Source organism: Colias croceus, chromosome 27 (assembly GCF_905220415.1).
Source record: "Colias croceus chromosome 27, ilColCroc2.1".
NCBI lineage: Eukaryota > Metazoa > Arthropoda > Insecta > Lepidoptera > Pieridae > Colias > Colias croceus.
In genome coordinates, this window is record NC_059563.1 from 6,731,360 (window position 1) to 6,752,128 (window position 20,769).

At 31.2% G+C, this 20,769-nt stretch overlaps 1 protein-coding gene across 10 annotated transcripts in view; it reads right to left on the reverse strand.

Annotated features, from left to right (window-relative positions):
• Window positions 1–1,115: 1,115 nt before the first annotated feature.
• LOC123703740 (hemicentin-1-like) overlaps window positions 1,116–20,769 on the reverse strand; it is a 321,559-nt gene continuing 301,905 nt past the window's right edge. Inside the window, exons 15-31 of one of the 10 annotated variants that reach the window (XM_045651844.1) lie at window positions 20,035–20,093; window positions 19,611–19,705; window positions 19,160–19,232; window positions 18,088–18,214; window positions 17,321–17,405; window positions 16,537–16,742; window positions 15,930–16,012; window positions 11,835–12,012; window positions 10,550–10,684; window positions 10,169–10,202; window positions 7,568–8,286; window positions 7,100–7,198; window positions 6,039–6,148; window positions 4,393–5,526; window positions 3,642–4,323; window positions 3,067–3,108; window positions 2,389–2,465 (exon numbers count right to left, since the gene is read on the reverse strand). In XM_045651844.1, the coding sequence (XP_045507800.1) occupies window positions 3,643–4,323; window positions 4,393–5,526; window positions 6,039–6,148; window positions 7,100–7,198; window positions 7,568–8,286; window positions 10,169–10,202; window positions 10,550–10,684; window positions 11,835–12,012; window positions 15,930–16,012; window positions 16,537–16,742; window positions 17,321–17,405; window positions 18,088–18,214; window positions 19,160–19,232; window positions 19,611–19,705; window positions 20,035–20,093 (3,818 nt within the window). In that variant the 3' untranslated portion in view covers window positions 2,389–2,465; window positions 3,067–3,108; window position 3,642. Of the gene's footprint in view, window positions 2,468–3,066; window positions 3,109–3,641; window positions 4,324–4,392; window positions 5,527–6,038; window positions 6,149–7,099; window positions 7,199–7,567; window positions 8,287–10,168; window positions 10,203–10,549; window positions 10,685–11,834; window positions 12,013–15,929; window positions 16,013–16,536; window positions 16,743–17,320; window positions 17,406–18,087; window positions 18,215–19,159; window positions 19,233–19,610; window positions 19,706–20,034; window positions 20,094–20,769 lie in introns of those variants that run through there. The other 9 variants (XM_045651843.1, XM_045651849.1, XM_045651845.1 and 6 more) reach the window with 9 other exon arrangements.

A 20,769-nucleotide genomic window follows, 5' to 3' on the forward strand; every position in this document is an offset into this window, starting at 1 on the left:
TGGGCTTAAAAACATATTAATACATTTTTGATTGTATGTTTTTGTAAAGACCAAAACAATAGTCGATTAAAAAAAATATCTATGAAAAGCTTCGCATATGAAACCATGGGACACAACTAGTTTAGAATAAGTATACGTAAAGAAATAAAAAATGTGTGCGTGTACGAGTGTACACACGTAAGAAGTGAAACCTCTTTATGACCTTATTTAAAAAAATAATTTACTATATGCAACTTTACAGAAATACATCGAATCACGCGTGGTAGGGATAAGAATAAGATGGAGCGTAACGGAAAAATGTCACGCGTAACGAAAAAATGTTACATTATTTTTTTTTCCCAACACACCGATAAAGAAGTTTCACTTCAATTATATTTCCAACTAAATAAAAAGTTTTTGTTGTAATGACATTAAAATTAAAATAAAAGAAAGCCTCATTGTACCACACCAAATTGAATTGTATTAATAAAAATCAACGATAAAATTAAAGCAAATAAAAACTCCTTACAGGAAAATAAATGCCGATCACACTATGGGCCGTAACTACAGACTAACACTTTTTTGTGTTGTATACTTTTTAGTGAGTGTATTTTGTATGCACTTTTTTGGATTTAAAACAAGATTTATTCTGAAAATTGATGTATAAATGTTGAAATTTTTAGAATTTTTCGCTGTTTTGCTAGACCGTCCATACTTTTTGAAGATACCTAATTATCTAATATTAAAAATAATAACGACAAATAATCAAAACTTGTCGAGCCATTTTCCAGTTTAAATTAAATAAACAATTTAAATGAACTTGAATTTAGAACAATATTACTTATTTCATGACGCTTTTTTGGAAATAAATCATGTTTTAAATCGGGTTTAAAGTACATTTTACAAAATACACTCACAATTTAAAAAAAAAATGTTATTTTATAACACATTCAATTGTGTTATTTTACTTATAAGTACACTGTTAGTTGAATTTATTTAAGTCCAACAAAATATTATTTGTTTGAACTATTTTAAATTATTAACAGTAACGTATAGATATATATTTATTTTAGTCACATTATATTATACTAAAAACAATACAAACATTTTTAATTTAAAATAAGACTTTGTTAAAACCGATAAATAATAAAGGTCATTTGTCGATGTTTTTGAGTTCGTTTAACAATTTGAAGAATTATTAATCAACTTTAAAATTGAGGTACTATCGTCTCTTTCAAAAAATTCGCCATTTTGAGATTCTTTTCGGGTCATTTAGGTTCTAGCATAGATATAATGCGACTAAATGAAAAATACACAGAATCTTAACAATTTCACTTATAATATATTTGTCTACAGTTCGATTACAATAATTTACAATAATTGGGTGGATAACGATTAAAAAATCCCGTTTGGACGGAAATAGTGATCTAAAATAGTGGTTCATTTAAATATCACGACCTTTTTAATTACTTTTAATAATAATTCATAATTATTATGATATAATTAATGATAAAATAATTATTTTCATAGTTTTTTTTTGTAGATTAAGAGTTGTTCTGACAGTTTAGAGTTAATTAAAAAGGTCGTGATACGTTATAAAATAACTTTTGGAGATTGGAAAGCGAAGAATATTTTTTTTACTGGTCACATATAAAAAAATATGTGACTATTTCTTTACATATTATATAAAAATGATGCAGGTGTATTTTGTTGTCCATTGATATGAAAAAAATGTCTGGCATGTTCACTGGGAATCGAACCCAGAACTTTTCTTTTATAATTATTTTTCGTCAATATACAGAACAATTAAATTTCCATTATGAAAATTTAACGCATATTTTTATACTTTCGCTTTGCAGTCTCCATTACTAAGTGAAGGAACTTAAAATAAAACTATTGAAATTATTAATAAAGCGTTTTAACATGCATTATAAATTATTAAAGGTATGACGAAATCATATTACAAAAATAAACGCAATCAAAATAAATAATTATCTAATTTCGTGTTTTATCCTAATTTATTCGCAGAGTATTTTATGAAAACTACATTTATTTACACTTTGTCTATAGTAGTTTAATGTACAAACATTTGGGGTTGATTATCTTTGGTTTTGGGAACCGTTGGTCAATTCTTAGGTTATGCTTTACGAAAAATTACTTTGTAATAACAATAAGAGGTAATAAAATTAATTATTTCAGTACAATGTTTATTTAAATCAAAATATTACATGTTACAGATTAATAATCACAAAGAATTACAACAAAAAATTACAAAAAATAAAAATAAAATTTTGCCAAAATTTTTTATTTTACAAAAATCAAAGCATATCGTCATCGGGGTTCTGTTTCTCGTATATTTCCTGCATTTTCTGTTGATCTTTAACCTTTTTCATTTGCGCGTAGATGGAGGCAGCTTTGTAGTTGATCGGCCCATAGTCTTTCATGTCGGCGTCGGCGTATATAAATTGGTCTTCGGGCCTGAAAGGCTGGGGAAAATATTATATTTATTATTAGAATATAATATAAAAATGTTGAAAGTTGTTGCTTAGATAATACTGATATAGAAGACAACAATCGATTTTGTAATCATAAAAATAAGGGGATTGGAACTTTTTTATACAAAATACTTAATATTATGATCTATGAAAGATGAGCATTTCTGAAACGTGGAGTTGTGTTTATTATGTTATGTTTATACATATAGTAGATACCTCCTAATAGCTCATTCGACCCTTTTTAAATATATTTTCATACTTTATTTGTTATTTTAATTGTTTACGTACTTTACCACAAGTAAAGAAATATAAATTTAGTGACAAAAAGATTTTCTCACTAGAGCCACGAATGTAAATTATTATTATAATATTAGAACAGTTGTAATTAAGCCAAAAAAAAACAAAGAAAATAATTTTTGTGAAAAAAAAACATTAACATTAATTTTGAAAGAATAAAATTGTTTCAATGGAAATGAATCAAATTATTTGATACACAAAGTTACACATATTATGTTAGATTAGAAATAGCAAAGCTTTATTATAATCTTTTGAAGCTCAATAGAAGCAAGTTATAGAATGATGAAAAAATTACCTTTTTTTAATAAATGTACGTGTCACTCTTAGCTAAGCGGCCCTAGAAAAGAAAATAAAACGTCACAACACATAAACCATGCCTCTTTTGATATTTTTAAAGAAATGCATTAGAATTAAATGATGAGATTTTTTGTTAATGCGCTATGCGGCTCTAGTGGTTTTCTTGATTACAAACGCAAAAAAGAAAACTGTGTTTTTTAACACAGGAAAATTTTCTTGGCGATGCAATGTCAAAAAAATGAAAAATTCGTGAGTTATAGGATTGTCATCTCTCTTGCTCATTACTGAAAATACAATGCTATCTCTTACACTAGCGTACGCTGTTCATTTATTTCTAAATACTTTACTTTTTTGTATATAATCTAGATAAAAGATTGCTTAATGAATTATGACTATTTAGTTCTTAATATCTAGTGTGCAAAAAAATGAAAATAAAACTTTCAAATAATGACTAAATTACATTTACGACTTTACAAGTTGAAAAAAAGTGGTCAAAATGATACAATTCTTAGTACTTTACTTAAATTAAATAAATAAAACAAATACAAACACAAAAAATGTTAGTAAACTCACCTTAAACATCTATCTCGTTAAACTTAAGGGTCGCGTATTCGGTTCTCGGCTGCGGCTTCCTACTACTCCCCACACTACACTTACTACTTTCCTTACTACCCTCACTACCTTTAGTGTATGTATCGTACAAATGCCTATTAGAATTGACTGTATTTTTAAATTTTAAATTATGATTACCTAGCGCTAAATCTGCGTACACTAACTTCTTATTCTTAGGCTTATCCTCTCTAATATTCGTGTTATATTCTGTTTCTATGTGTCGAGACGAATTTGATATGTAATTCCCTTTTAATAAATGCAAGTACGATTTACGTTCGGAATCGTTGAAATCCGGTTCTGGGTAATCCGGTTTTTCGTAATTGTCATAAACGCCTACACAAGATAATTTTTCTCGAAGACTCTCGGACTTTTTTAAGCGATTTAGTTTTTGGGTGTTCTTCTCTCTAGTTCTGTTTAATGTTTTAGTGTAATATTGTGTGTCTGTCGGTTGGTATATCATGGGTCCTATAGTGTTGTTGTAAGATCTCTCTTGGTCTACTGGAATACGCTTGTCTACTCTAATCGGTTGGAAATAACAAAAACTGTGATGTTTCTGAAGCGGTATTTGGAAGTTTTTCTTGTTTTTCCCTTTGCTAATGTTCGGGAAGTGATTCCGTTTTTGTAGATATTGGTGGTTAGTGTTCTGAAAGGGAAATTTGTATGTTAGTCACAATACACACACGGAATGATGTTACAATGAGTGATGCTATACCTGTTCTACTTCACTACTATTTACGCTACTTGACACTGAACTACTGCGTTTTAATGTTCTCTTTGGCACGGGTTTCTCTGTTAGTTTTGGTATTTGTAACGTTTTTGGTGCGATCACTTGTTTTTTTGGTACTTTGTTCATGTTTTGGTCGTTCAATTGGTTCACGACGGATTTCACTAGTGATGTTGACGGTAAAGTTGTCAATGTTCTTTTTGGTGTAGCTCCAACTATGTTTGGTTTGGTCAAGTCCAATGCATTATTCGTTTTATCATCTTCATCTGACGTTTCATCTTTATCGAAATCAATTTTCCTTATCGTACTGAATTTTGATATATTTTCTTCTGATTTTGTACTTCTCATGGGAGCGTCGATAGTATCTATTGATCGTAATGAAGTTGTATTTATCAAAGGCATAGATAAGTTAACATAAACATGATCTGTTTTCAACGGAGAAGACAATGGAGTTATTTTAGTTCTAGGTGCAGGTACTGGTCTATTTAGAGATGTTACAGATGCACTTATGTCCTTCTCTTGGTCTATATTTTCTTCATACACTTGAATAGAATCTGTGAGATTCTCAAATTTTTCCACACCACTTATATCCGACTTAAATTGTAGTAAGGACGGATAATTTTCATAAATATTATCTTCAGAATCTATTTTATCTTCGTTATCACTTTTATTATTGTTAATTTCATTGAAATTTTCCCCATATTCTGTATTAGGATAGAACCTTTCTATATTTCGTTTTCTAACAATTCTCATAGATTGGAACTTTGGTTTCGTTTTGATATTTCTCGTGTTCAACGAACTGAATTTTCTTGTATCTGTTTCATTGGCTTCTTCGTCTATAGTTGGAAATTGTTTTAAATACGAGTTTGGCATTGGAGGTAAATACGGGTTGACCAATACAGTTTTTTGTAAAGGAAATAATTGTTGTATCGGCGATAATACTGGTATTCCATATGTAGAAAAACTTGAATTTGTAGTTTGATAATTCCCAGTATTTTGTACAAAGGGTGGACAAACAACCCTTGGTGCAAACGAAGGGTTTGTTTTCAATTGTTTTTGCAATGTTTCAACGCTCGTGCCCTTTTTTGGTTCGATTACTCTAGGCTGTATAGCTTGTACTGGCTAAGCAAAATGACATGAAAAGAAAAATGCAAATTAATATCTCAAGCGAACACAAGGTTAAAAAAAATAAAATCATGCTGGGTAAAAGGTATAAGAAAGAACTTTGATTATTTTTTACTTTTGATTGACATGTACATTAATTTACTTTATGATTATAATTGAATATTTTTCTACGATTTCACAATGAAAAGGTCTTTCTTATACCTTCGTTATTAAGTAAGAAAGTTGTCATTAACTTATTAAAAAAAAAGATCTAGCGATGCATGATACATTAATTATAGTAATTAGATTTGGATTGCGACAAAAAGAGAAAAGGCGATTTATTTGTATTACTGGGACATTTAGTGACGTTCAGCATTGTTGGACATTGAATTAATATTAAATCTAATTTAATTTTAAACTAACTTTTAACGAATTTAAATTTCTTCTATCTCCACCTTTCCTCTATACAAATAAATCGCTTTCCACACACATTAACATTAACAAATTATTTTTATATATATTTCCCTTACCTTATTAGGCGGTTGTTGCAAGCCGTGGAACGGAAGGTTTTCATAAAGCCCTGGGTTGTCCGCTCCGAGGCTGCCGTTTGCTGCATTATCTATTCCATTCGTAGCTGGGCCTGTAATTATTAGTATTAATTTTAATTAAGGAATTTGTTCAATTTGATCTATTTGGTTTTATGGCATTCGAATCCATACTAATATTATAAATGCGAAAGTAACTCTGTCTGTCTGTCTGTCTGTTACTCAATCACGCCTTAACTACTGAACCAATTTGCATGAAATTTGGTATAGAGATATTTTGATACCCGAGAAAGGACATAGGATAGATTTTATCCCGGAAATCCTACGGGAACGGGTTTTTCTTTGAAAACGCGGGCGAAGCCGCGGGCGGAAAGCTAGTGCTTTATAAATATAAATTTATAAGAATAGAAAAAAATCGATCACGAGGCGGGATTCGAACCCGCATCCTTCACGCCAATCCGGGGCGAGAAGGACGCGGGTTCGGATCCCTTTCTTCCTTGATTTTAACAAATTCTTTGTACCAAGTAAGGCAAGGCAAAGATATCGAACGAAAATATAAACTATGGAATTTCAAAACAGCTTTCCTTCTATTTCATCACTTTGAGTCTCTCAATTCTATATTAATTAGAAGTGAGAAGATAGATTTATACTAGTTTTCCTTCTAGATAAAAATAGAAATAATTTCTACCATGACCAATCATGATTAAGATAAGTGTAGTAGATGTAATATGTTGTAACCAAACAAATATTATTAATTTTAGATACATTATCGTAATATTTTTGAAAAAAACATGACATATTTAATTTTATCATGGGTAACTTCGGTATCGTGGGAAAATTGTATTATTTTTAGTAAGAATCAAAAAATAATTACATATCTTAATCACTTTAGAAATAAGTGTATCGATATTTACCATTAAAATTATCAATAGAAAAAAGATCTATATTTGGCATCGTTTATCAAAAATAAACGACAAATAAAAATTAGTAAGAAAATTACCAATTTTAAAGGTACGTACAATAAAATTAAAATCATGCAAACTTACTGTCACCGGGTTTTTTCCGTTTTCTAGTATTTTTCTGGATTTTACTCGGTTCCGTTCTAGCGTTCACACACATTCTCTCAGGCCTTTTGAACGACACAACTAAAACATGCCATTAATAAAACAAAATGCCACGAAAAATATCAAGCAAAAACTTGCAAAAACTTAATATAAATGTCTTTAAACCTTTAAAAGTTGTAAAACTCGATAGATAATTATTGAGTGTAGTAGAAATTCCCTTAAAAATATTTTTTTTGAGGGTAGTATAAGAAATTTTCTTTAAAATTCCCTTATAAATATTTTTTTAATAGTATAGAATTTAAGACATTTTTTATATTAAGTTCTGAGCATTAAAAAGCTGGTGCTCCATGCAGAGAAGGTGCAAATTAAACTGTTTCGTGTGAGTGAATGTTTTGATGATAATATTTAAAATAACGTGAAAAAATTGTGTTTCGTATGAAAAATAACTACCTCCTTCAGTAACTATTACATTGGGTGTTTCGCTCTGAAACAATAATCGTATTCTCTTTGGCCCATAGTTTTTATTCAAGCTCATTAACGACACCGCTCTTTTATTTGTTTTATTAATTTTCTTATATTTCCCACTTTCATCATCTGAAGAGTCACTTTTTCGTCTCAAATTTCTAATAATTCCAGATACAAAGTTTTGCGAATTCTTTGGCTTCCCACTTTTTTTCGAATATTCTGTTTTCTTATCATCCTCGTTTTTATTTCTTTCCAATAGCCCCAAATTGCTTTCTTCGTTCGCTTTATTTTCTGTTATATTATGTTGTCTTTGAAGTCTTGCCGGGTTTTTGGGACTCAACGTATGATTTGAATTAACATGCACTAAAACTCCCGGTTTCGCTGGCCATTTATTTGGCGTCACGACATTTTCAACTTTATCGCTATCATTTTTAATCACTAATTGTTCTTCTTCATTAATATCTTCAATTCTATTTCTATTCGCGTTTATCGTAGCTTCTAATTGTGTTAGACTCGCTTGCAAGCTATTCGTGGTCCTATCTTGAAATTTGTTCATCTCTAAATGTGAGCTCTGTGAATCTACTAGTCTAGTTCTATCCGACGTTTTTGGGCTCAGCAGACTGAGTCTAGGCGACAAAGCGGGCAAAGCTTGAGATATTATCGATTGAGCTATGGACACTTCGTTTAAACAGCTACCGTCCGGACTAGTTGAACAAAATAAACAATGTTAGCGTCATGCCATGAATGAAATTAAATGTACACTTAAAATAAAAATACAACAAAAATAAAGTGTGAAGACATGTTAGTAAAAAAATGATATAATAAACATAATTACATAGATACAGTCAAAAATACAGAAGAATGCTTTCAATCCCATGCAAAAATGAAATAAAATAAACTACAAAACGCTTTAAAAAGAAAGCATTCTCCATTATAATGTACCTGAGTTGTTAATGGTAGTCAGTCTTAGGACATCTGGTGTTAGTGCGGTTAGGAACCTAGGTAGGAACAAATTGTTATTATTTGTTAGTATATTTGACGTACGATAAACTGATAAACTCACAATCACCATGGACCAATTGAGTATATTGGTCCATACAATCACGAATGATTTTGAACTTTACTGCTACGGACTAAGGTGTTAATTTGAATGATCGTTTGAAGGAGTATTGTAACGAAAAACAAGGACATTTTATGACGACTTTTTTTTTACTTTTACTAGGTGATTGTGAGTCAAGTTGTTTATTGTATGTCAATGATTATTATGTAATTTTTGTATATTTTGTCGAGAGTTAGGGTTATACTGACGGTATGACAGGGGCAAGTCGCTTAAAAATTCGTAAATAATTTGTATAATTGCAATGTCAATGCGTAAGCAATGCAACTTTGTTAAACAGAAATATATTACTCGCTATATAGAGTAGGTATTTGTTTTATATTTACTGGTAGAATTGCTTAAATATACATATATTTCTCTTCGGTTCTGCTCGGTATTTTTTTAAATATTTACTGGTAGAATTGCTTAAATATTTATTCATATCTCTTCGGTTCTGCTCTTATTGAAGAAGGACAAAATCTTTAAAAATAATGTTCCATTTTCCAATAAAAACGATTACGAAGTTTTTACGTTTTTACTTTCAGAATAAAAAAGCTTTTCTATTTACAACTAGCGGTCCGCCCCGGCTTCGCCCGTGGTACATGTTTACGTTTTCTCTACAAAATATCCATCCTCGTACTTCAAGAAATATAATAAAAAAAGAATTATCGAAATCGGTTCAGCCGTTCTCGAGTTATGCGCTTACCAACACATTTTGCGATTCATTTTTATATGTATTTATGAGATTAAAGTGTATTAAGTGTTGATTCTATAGTGTAATTATTGTAGTGTATTATTATTTATTACCAAGATTGAAAGGGATGTAGGATTAAACTAAATTATTACATATTATCATGCATATAACTCCTTAAACCTAATAGCCATTGGTCCAAGCTCAAACTCACACTCAAACTCAAACTCAAACTCAACTTGAGGGCACAATAATTGGCGATCTTGAGTGTGGCATGGATATTGTGTGCCAAGAGTCTGCTCGGACCAAAGGCGTCGCTGAAAATATTTATAAATAAATAGATATATAATATGGGAAAATATATATAATTATAGGTACTTAATACTTATATGTATGGGTTTTTATACCTACTGGGTTTTGGTTGGATGATGATGGTTTCTTTTCGTTTTTTATTTGAAATTTTTAATCAAATTGAATTGACAGTTTACACTTTCTTTCATCTTATTTTTAGTTGTTTCTTTAACACTGCAACATAAGTGTAGGTAGGTAAGAAAATTTTTTTTTAATGTACATTAATAATTTAACTGGCATATTATTAATTAATAATTTATTATAATCTAAATTACTTACATAGATTAATAATATAAATATAATAAGGAATAAATAAAAATAAAAATCATCATCATCCACCCTTCTCAGTCATAATACTAATAAGGGAATACTTATATATACGTTTAAATAATACATTATTAGTAGGAAAAAATAAAATATTTTACAAAAAATATTTAAAAAAACTTACTTTTCGCGCTCCTCAAGTTCAACTGGATTATTGTCTAAATATTAGTAAAATCCGAATTTTTTATTAGTAGGCGGCATCCGGGAAACAATAAAAAATATAAAAATAAATTAGTAAAATTAATAAACATTCACAATACAATCATTCATTAGTTCATTCTCAAAGAAAGCTTTACTTTTTAGATATTATTTTTTAATTCAAAACATTCCAACAACACATAACTGTAAAAAAATGCAAATTTTTAATTATAAAAACACTAACAGTTAAAGTCCCTCATTAAAATTAACGTTTTACAATCTATCTCATAAGACAAACATCTCAAAACAACAAAAAATCACGAAAAAATTACATCTTTTTTAATTTTTCAAAAAAAAAAAAACTTACACTTTGATTTAGCGCGCATTCGCCTACAAATGCAGATAATTAAGATACACAGTATGATGGTAATGATGAGTATAGCGAGAGCTATTCCACCGATGAGCAGGAGCTTCTGTCTGTCGCGCCACCATACTTTGTTACCTGGAATATTTATATTAATATTAATGTATTATATATTAATGTGGGATGATAAGATAAGATGAATGATTAAATGATGTTTCTGAACGTGTGTAAGATTGGTTTCTGAACGATGATTAGAATGGAAGAACAATAGACTATGAGTGAATCAATGAGTGAATGTGAAGTAGAGAGCGAATGAGGAATGATCTTTCTTTTTCACTGGGATTGTGGGTGAAGACGGCTGTTTCTCTGTTAAAGAATTATACAAAAATTAAGATTGTGGTCTGAAAATAAATATCAAGAAGTTCAAAGTGATTTTCATTTGGCCCTGATCCTACATTAATATTAGTGTAAATGTTAGTGTATTATTATGGAAGGGTTGATAGTATTCCTAGAAATAAATAAAGAAATTTTTTAAGAAAAGCAATTTTTTGGGGTTGGCAGGGTTGTATTGGGATAAATTTTAATGGTGAAAGAATTGTAATACAAACATTTTTGAATTTTTCCAACTTTAAAAACAATTTATGGACTTTTAGTCATTAAAATCCTTCAATATTATGTCAAAATTTGAGCACAATAAATTGCAGATGCAAATCTTTGTCCAAACGTATACAAACTTTTATATGACTACAGTTAACGTATTTCTCTCATTATTATTTTATTAAATCTAATTTTCAAATAATTGTTGTGATTTTAAATCATTTTTTTGCCACGTAACATACTTAGTACTTACTATAACTTTCCAAGTTGGCTGTAAACGATAAAAAATAATTTATTTTTAGCATATGAATGAAAATTAGTAACGAAGTATTATAATTAGAAGTGAATTAGGGTTTTCATGATAAAAAAAACTCTGCCTTATGCTTATTAGGCTGTCATTGTGATTTCTAATAAGCGCCTCTTTCTTATAACTGTCTCAAAACTAGCTTTATATGTATGGAACTGGAGTGGCTAGGTTTTTGATTTTTCGGTAGTTAGAAGTAGATTTAGATTTTGATTATGAAAATAAAGTCGCATATTAGAAAACTCTGCCGAACACATCGATAGGCAGACTTTTGGTTAGGACAATTTTTTGTGATTTATAAAACGTCCATCTAAAGATTATTCAATTTTTTAATGGTTAGGTTAAATTAGTTTCTATAATGTAAATCATTATTAATTATTTACTCACCCATAACATCCCGTTCACAAGGCCTCGACACCCCCACACTGTTACCGGCTAAACACAAATAGGTGCGATACACATCCACGCTGTCACTCAGTCGCAGATAACTCTGTACACCTTCCGACCAAATCTTCTCGTCTGTTAGCGTGTCATTGTCGTTTTTTAGCTTCCATGTGAATGTTACCTGGAGATTATTATAATTAAACAAGTGATAACTGCGTTAAAAACAACCGACTTCAAACTTGCACTTGCAACATTTACAAATACATACAAAAATGCTCATAAAATAAAAATTACTGAGCCTATCCGAATAAAATTTTTATGGGACCAATTCGACACCATCCCGCATCGAACAAAAAAAGAATCACGTAAATCGGTTCAGAAACCTCGGAGTAATCGGTATACATACATAAAAAAACATACCGGCCGAATTGATAACCTCCTTTTTTGAAGTCGGTTAATAAATAAATAAATGGTGATCCTTTATGAAATAAATAAATAATTAAAAAAAAATTCGGATGGGTTATTCGGGACTGGCACGTCAAAATGAGGCTAATTAACTACATTTCTTTTAATTTAATTACTAATGTAAAAATTATCATTATTGTAATCGTTCGTTGTTGGCTTAATACACATTGCTAAAACATATTATAGTATATTCATTGATATATTATCATAACGAATTATTTCTGTTTTTTAATAACGTTGATAATATATTTAATCATACGCAGATTCACCAGCGGACAAAATCAAATATTTTTATAGTATATATATAACAACATGTATAACTGTAAAGTTTCATCCAAATTCGTCCAGTAGTTTTGTAGAGTTAGAGCATGGACCCAATAAATATCTAGAGGACTTATCATAGCCATAGTAAACAGCGTAATTCGTTTCTCAGTTCCCAATTTAGTCGATAGATGTCACTCGCAGTATCATTTGGCATTTTTTTATAATTGAATGGTTCTTGTCTCAACTAGATGTCGCTTCTAAAAAAAATCAATATGCCAAATAGTATCTTATGGTATCTTGACGTAAAATATAATACGCAAAAAACGTAAACTATAACGTAAAATATAAAACGTAAAATATTATAAAGGCAAAAGGCGGCTCGTGACAAAATTGTACGGGTGTTCAATTATTGAACTAAAACAAAGAAAATATAGTAGCGTAGTAAATTCATAACAAAAAAAATGGGCACCACATTATAAATGTCTATTTAAACACTAAAAATTATAAAGTACAGGCTATTTCAAAACGAATTCAATGATTATCAATTAATAATTAGAAAATCCCCGAATTTGCTTTCGCGAGCGTATTTTTATTGTTTGTTTATAATATAGGAGTGGCAACTGGCAACGTCGCGCGCTTGTCGCGCGCAATTGCTGCTGTCATGCGATGCGGCAACATCGCGGTTTCGCGCAGGACCTCCGCAGGACTGTCGCAAAATTTCTCTTTCACTCTTATTGGATTCCGTATTTAGGCATTTGATATTCGTATTGGAGTTTAGGTATACGATAAATTTAATTTTAAATTAAAGATATATTAATTGTTAAATGAATGAGCACAACTTTATTATAATAATTATTATTTATGAGAGTTCACTGCCCCAGCGCTCCTTAGGATGAACCGCCTATTTTTTCACGGACCACGCTGCTATGAACTGTTTTTATCTAAGAATTACTCGAACAATTAGAGCATAAATTTCAACGTAAGACGTATAAGTGTCTGTAGCTGTATTGACTCAGTCTCGAACTTATAAACTGATGGACGCTGGTTCAAATCATCGCCGTACATCTAGATTTTTCTTTTCTTTTCCCGTATTTTTTGCTCATATAAATATGTAATACTGTTTACAAGGGAATAATTAAGAAGAAAAAAGATATAGACATGTTTTTTTAACAGAAAATAAAGAATATATATACACTACTCTGATCACTATGTCGAATGTTTGTAGTGGGTGTCGAAACCTTATTAAAGGTACTCACTTCCTTAGATGCTCCCTATGTTCTTTAGCGTATGACTTGCAGTGCGCTGGAACCAACGATAAGAGATTTTATGCCATGTTACCTGAAAAGAAGTCTTCTTGGAAATGTCCAGCATGTCTTAACCAGCGACCCAAACTTGATAACACCAACACAGTCAGTCGCTTACGTCCACAGAGTACTTTTTTATATATGAGAAACTTACGTCAGTGTGAAGCGTACGTGTTTGATCAAGCGGGTTACAAATTAAATTCAAATCTAATTGAAATAGGTAGTATATCTTGTTGGAAGTTTTTATTAGTGGTGCTTAAGTTATCAAAAACAATCTGATTTGTGGACGAATACGTTATACATCACGATTTATTATTAAAATTAACATTGGAAACTTTTTGCGTAAAAGTGATAAAAGTGGTTGACGGTAGGTATATTAAAAACAAAAGTTACAAATTAACATTGTCATCTATCGTGACGATTTACCAGATACAATAAGAAACATAATTTCGTTGAAAATTACAAGACACTCGTAGCTCTGTACAAAGTGAACTGGACTTAGAACAGTTAGTAGGAAGATCGATCCTGACAGGGGTCATATTATCAGAAATATATTACTATATTTTTTTTTTCTTAATTACTTAAATTTTCCAATCATTATGAAGTTTGCCTGTTGCAAAGCTACAACAGAAGGCAGCGCTGGGATTTTATCTTGCCCTCATTGTAAACGAAATTATCATATTGCATGTTTGTTCCCAACTGACAAAAAGAAACAATTGACAAGCGAATTAAAAAAAAAAAATGGTTTTGCCCTGAATGTTCCACTCATCAGTCAAGATCTCTGAATACTGAAAATACCCCAGTACGCTCGTGCGCTCAATTGTTACAACGAAGTCCTGATAACATTACAACACGTAGAGGTGGCACATCTTTTAAATCCCCTATCGCTGTGAATAATAATGCATTATCAGCTGACTCTATTCGAGAGATTATATCCGAAGAGATGGAAAAGCTGCGGCGCTCACTGGAATCATCAATTATGAATAGGATTTCGTAAGATTTAAATTGTATAAAGCAAGAAATTATTAGTTTAAAAGACAGTATCACATTTTATAAACAGCAGATATGATGATTTCAGCAAAACTATTTCAACGCTTGAAAAAATTAATAATTCTAATTCGTAATTCTGCACTAAGCCCTGTGAGGAGCATGAACGCTCTTAAGAGGCCTACACCACCGAAACTAGCGCCACCGAACATTTTATTTTTTTACTCCTTAACCAGATCAAATTTAAAAAATCTAGCTCGGTACTTTGCTAGTATATTACTTGTAGTATTTTTGGTATTACTTTTCACTATTCTAACTGTTCATTATTCTAGAGAACTTTTGATTACCGCCAAAAGTGTCCACTTTTGGCGGTAATCAAAAGTTCTCCTAATTTACCGAATGCAAAATAATGAAAAGTAATACCAAAAATACTACATGTAATATACTAGCAAAGTACCGAGCTAGATTTTTTAAATTTGATCTGGTTTAGGAGTAAAAAAATTAAATGTTGGGGGGGCGCTAGTTTCGGTGGTGTAGTCGCCAAAATAATTCAAAAACACCGGAGTTTTTAAAACAACGCCCTCTTGATGTAATAATTGAAAATCGATAGTTTGCTGTTTCCATAGTTCTAAAATTGGTCACTAGTGGTGCTTTTAAAGCTGCAAATTAAATAATAAGCTCAAATCAGAGCGCCATCTAGTAATAGTCTGAAATTACGGGGTACGATCTCTAGTATGACCATTATCAGTCCTTTTAGATTATATTCGTCCATGGTTAGAGTAAAAAATAAACATCATCACAAGTTTTCGCATTTATAAAAATAGTAGTAGACTAAGTAGTCAACAAGTTAAAAAACGTGAAAAATAGAGATAAAGGTCCTAAAAATATGAGGGATGGCTCATTCGATTCGTAATCGCTTCATGAAAAATGTTTTTAAAGTATTTTGGTGCAGATTAAAGATTGCGATTGTTATTAACAAAATAAGAAATATATTCCGTTTTTTATTAATAACTCGAAAAATATTTACCTCAATTTTTCACGTTTTTCTCTTAATTATCTGGATTAATATAGTACATACCTCACTAGGATTAGCATATGCAGTGCACACTAAAACTTGGTGGCCATTTATTTCTGTCTGTTTGATACCGCATTCGGGGATATCTGAAATATCAAATGTATATAAATGTATAAATATTATGAAAAAAAAATAACTGTATCATCTTCGGAGGGACACTTAATGGTATAAAACTATAAACAGCTCCATGTATTTATTTGATCACTGTATTTAACGTTAAATAATCCATGTGCGTAGACAATTTAAGTATATTGTAATAACTCAGCCCCCGGAATCACAGACACAATGGAAAATCTATTTCACATCGAGCTCTATTTACATTTTCTAAATGAATTTTCATTAAAAATATACATCTAAAAAATATACGCGGCATCGCCCGCGCAGTCAAAGACAAACCCGCATAGTTCCCGTTCCTGTGGGATTTCTGGGATAAAACCTATCCTATGTCCTTTCTCGGGTATCAAAATATCTCTATACCAAATTTCATGTAAATAGGTTCCGTAGTTTAGTCGTGATTGAGTAACAGACAGACAGACAGAGTTACTTTCGCGTTTATAATATTAAAGTATGGATAGTGATTTTCAAGTGACCGTATTAGAGAGAGACTCACACATGACGTCCAACAGCACGGTGGTGTTAACAGCTCCATGTCGGTTATACGCCTCGCACATATAGTTTCCCGCGTCTCTCCTTGCAACTGGACCCAGGAGGAGAGTGTTGGAGGAAGAGAGAATGAGAGATTGGTTGGTGTGGTCTTTGGCAGAACTCTTGCTGGGTTGTTCCCGGCGCCAGGAGTAACTGGGCATCGGGAAACCTCTGGAAAGTGAAGGAAAATATGTTTTTTAACTAGATTAACGAACATTTATTTATCTATTTTAAATATAAAACCATTCCTACAGTTACAGTTTACCCAATGCGATAGGGAGGTCAAATTTACAATACAATTTATTTATTTATACAACACGTTTTAACACCTTCATAATTTTTGTTTCATTCAGCCTTACGAGCTGCTAGATCTATCTAAATAAATATTATAACAATTTATTTTTACAAATAATAGTGTTTGGTTATTACACTTTTCATTAATATACAAGGTGAAAGCTTCGTTTGAAAAATTAAGACAGGAGCTTCTACTCACGAAACTGAACAACTTTTGTTCTACAATTTTGCTGAATTCGTAGAAAAAAATTTGGACATTGTATGGAAATCTGTCAGCTGATTAGCGAAGTTTCCCTACAAAGTTCAATTTTTTTTTACGAATTCAGTAAAGTTGTAGAACAAAAGTTGTTCAGTTTCATGAGTAGAAGCTCCTGTCTAAATTTTTCAAACGTCTTACCTTTCACCTTGTATATCAATTAGAATAGAATGCTAAATAAATATAAAATAAATCTTACTTAGCTGAGCACACGACTTTGGCCGGGATTTCGTTCTCGATGACAGATACAACCTTTGGTGTTACTGTTATGTTTTCCGGTTCATCTGAAAATATAGAAATATTCATAATTATTTTTTCTAATTATAAAGAATATAAAAAATTCTATCACGAGGCGGGACTCGAACCCGCATCTTTTCACGCCGATCCGGCGGATGCTTGACCAACTCAGCTTTCTATTCTTTATAAAATATTGTTAAAATTGTTATAAGATGGAACTTATTTCATGTATGGAGGTGGGCGTTGGCATCCGTGTCATAGATCTTATCTTTTTACGGATGTCATCGTAATTTAAGTTTATGTAAGCTTTGTTTTATGTTCCAAATAAAGAAATTTGATTTTTTTAATTGAATATGTGGGAGACAGGATTGTTTTACAGTGTGTGTAGTATGTAAAGTGTGTGTGTGTGTGTGTGTGTGTACTCATACTCCGCAGCGAACTTTGTGGTGATTTTGATGGGCAGCTTTGTGGTAGTGCTTATAATAATATTATGTATGTGTTTTGTGTTACAACCCCTACGTCGTGTTGAATGAAACAATGTAGTATTAAAATTTTAAAAACAAATATACAATTATTAATATTTTTTTCGTCTGTACGTAAACTTATTAGGTTTAAATACCTCCAGCGGCTGTTGCAGTGATTATATATTATTATTTACGTGTTTTACAGCGTGTATAGAGTGTAGTTTGTATAGTGTATGTGAGTATAGTATGTGTGTGTGTCACTCACACTCGACAGCGAACTTAGTAGTGCTGTTAACAGGCGGTCCAGCCGCGTTACGTGACGACCGGCACGTGTAGCGCGCCGCTGAGCCCGCACGGGACAACCCCCCGCCCCACGCTGTCATGTTCCAGTGCTGCAAGAGAATATTATTATATGCCGTTAAACAGCTGATTGTTAAATATGTCTAGACACAAACTAAAAAATGTATTCGTAAAATTAATCAGGTCAAAGTAAATGAAAAAATAAAATACTTCTGTTACATAGGAAGAGACTAGTTTCCCACAACACAGGGGATCCTAGTGTGGGGACTAGTGTATCTATTAAGTGCCCGCTATAATATGCAATTTTTACTGTACTACATATTCGAAACTATTGTACACTGTGTTATGAATCTATAAAAAAAAAAAAAAAAAAAAAAAAAAACAATCATTATTTAAACTCTATTATTTGTTAAAGCGATAACAGATGCATATAATCTCTTAAAATTTCAACTGCCTTACTATCACGGTTCAGCTTGGTCACAGATAGATAGTAAAACTTGCCGTATCAAAATATAAAAGGAAAATTATTACATTAATATCGCTGGGGAAGTAGATATAAGACCCCTGTAAAAATATAATCTTTCTTCAGACACAAAAATCATAATATCATAACATTAGAAATATAGGAAATCGAATCATAAAATTACTCAAAAAAAAATTATCTCGAATTTTTAATTCATACGACAGTTACGATTATTTTTATGTTTAATTTGCAATAACTTAAATTTATAATGATTGGGTATATAAATGGTATATAACCCCTAATTCATATAGTGGTTGATGAAACGAATTAGGTGTCAATATCTAGACTGAATAAGAAAAAAAAATGTTTTTATCGTGTATACACGTAGCAGAAGTGAAACTTCTTTGGCAATATTCAAAGATACTAAAATCATCGCCTTACATGACGTGACGGTATTGCCATGACACGACCTTGTAATTTTACTCTCAACGCACCTAAAGAAGTTTCACACATTTCGGCATGTGGGGAATAAATTGAAAGTTTCTTGAGTTTCTTTATTTTAAACTAAACTTACCAGAGTGGATTCCGTTGCTTCAAAATCGTTTCTATTGACCTGAGGTTCGATTTTCCTCTCTACAACATAGTACCTGGAAAGTGTTAATTACATAGTCAAAAAAAGGTATTTATACATCATGTAAATTATAAAAAAAAAAAAACACATAATATGTGAAAAAGTATTTTTATAGTCATCTATACAGGGTTACAGGTTAATTCGACCTATTCCTGTTAAGAGCGTGTAGTAGAGTTCAAAGCAGGAAGTTTGTTTTGACCCCTACTACACGCTCTTAACAGGAATAGGTTGACTTAACCTGTAACCCCGTATAACTAAAATATATAAATAATCTGTGATAAAGTTGTAAAAATACTTTATTACTTTCTTTTCAAAGAAAGCATGAACACTAATATTATAAAATCAATCATTTTCTTCACAAATCTAATTATAATAAAAAATTAATATATTTTACTTGTCAGTTTTAGAAGGGTCTATAACTTGTCCATCCTTCAGCCATTGCACACTGCAGAGTGGAGCACATTCCACTGTACAGGAGAGGGAGATATTCTGAAATAAAAGTAATTAAAAATGCTAGACAGATAGAAAATACTTTATTGCACACGCACGATTTACATAAACTACAGAAAAGACAAACATTATTAGAAATTTGACTTTTTAATAGCTTTAAAATGCAATTTTTTAAGTTATAGCGAGCTAAATAAAGTGCTTTTAACAATGTAATTAAACGTTTTCTTAACATTTGAAATGTGGTTTGTTTTAGTGTCTGCGATCTCGTGAAATCTACCCAAAAAGTTAAATATTGCTGTAAATGGTGCAATGAATATTTCGCGGTTTTAAAACAGAAAATGTTCAATTGTTAAATATTTAAAACTTACTTGAGATTTATACAAAGCTCCGCTGTAGTGATTCATTGCGTATTTGAAACTAGGTGGCGCTGAAACAAAACATAATTGTATTCATAACATATTTTGGAGATGGATTGATGGAGATATCTTAGCTATTTCCATTGATATTTTAATAACTATCATCATCATCATCATCATCAGCCCATATACGTTCCCACTGCTGGGACACGGGTCTCCTATGAGGGTACAGGCCATAATCCACCACGCTGGCCAAGTGCGTGTTGGCGGATGTCACATGTCGTCGAACTTTTTAATTCTTCGACATGTCGGTTTCCTCACGATGTTTTCCTTCACCGTTCGAGCAGTGGTGATGTTACAACATGCGCAGATAAATTGAAAAATCAATTTATTTCCTGCGCGCTCGCCTGGTCTCGAACCCCGGACTTATCGATTCGAAGTCCGAGGTCTCACCACTGAGCCACCACTGCTCTAACTTAATAACTATAATCTTATTTAAATAATTATTAAATAACGCTGTCAGTTGTTGCGTCTTACATTTTGCAATAATAACACTTTTCATATTGAGATCATCGTAGTCAGAAACAGTTACTAATTAAAAACTTAAACACATTATTTATTGGAGAATGTATCTATATTACATATTTAGCATTCAAAGATGGGAATTTGTTTATTTTTAATCAGCAATTAAATAAATAGCTGACATTTAATCACCCGCCTAGGCTGATAATTAACTTACCTAGCACT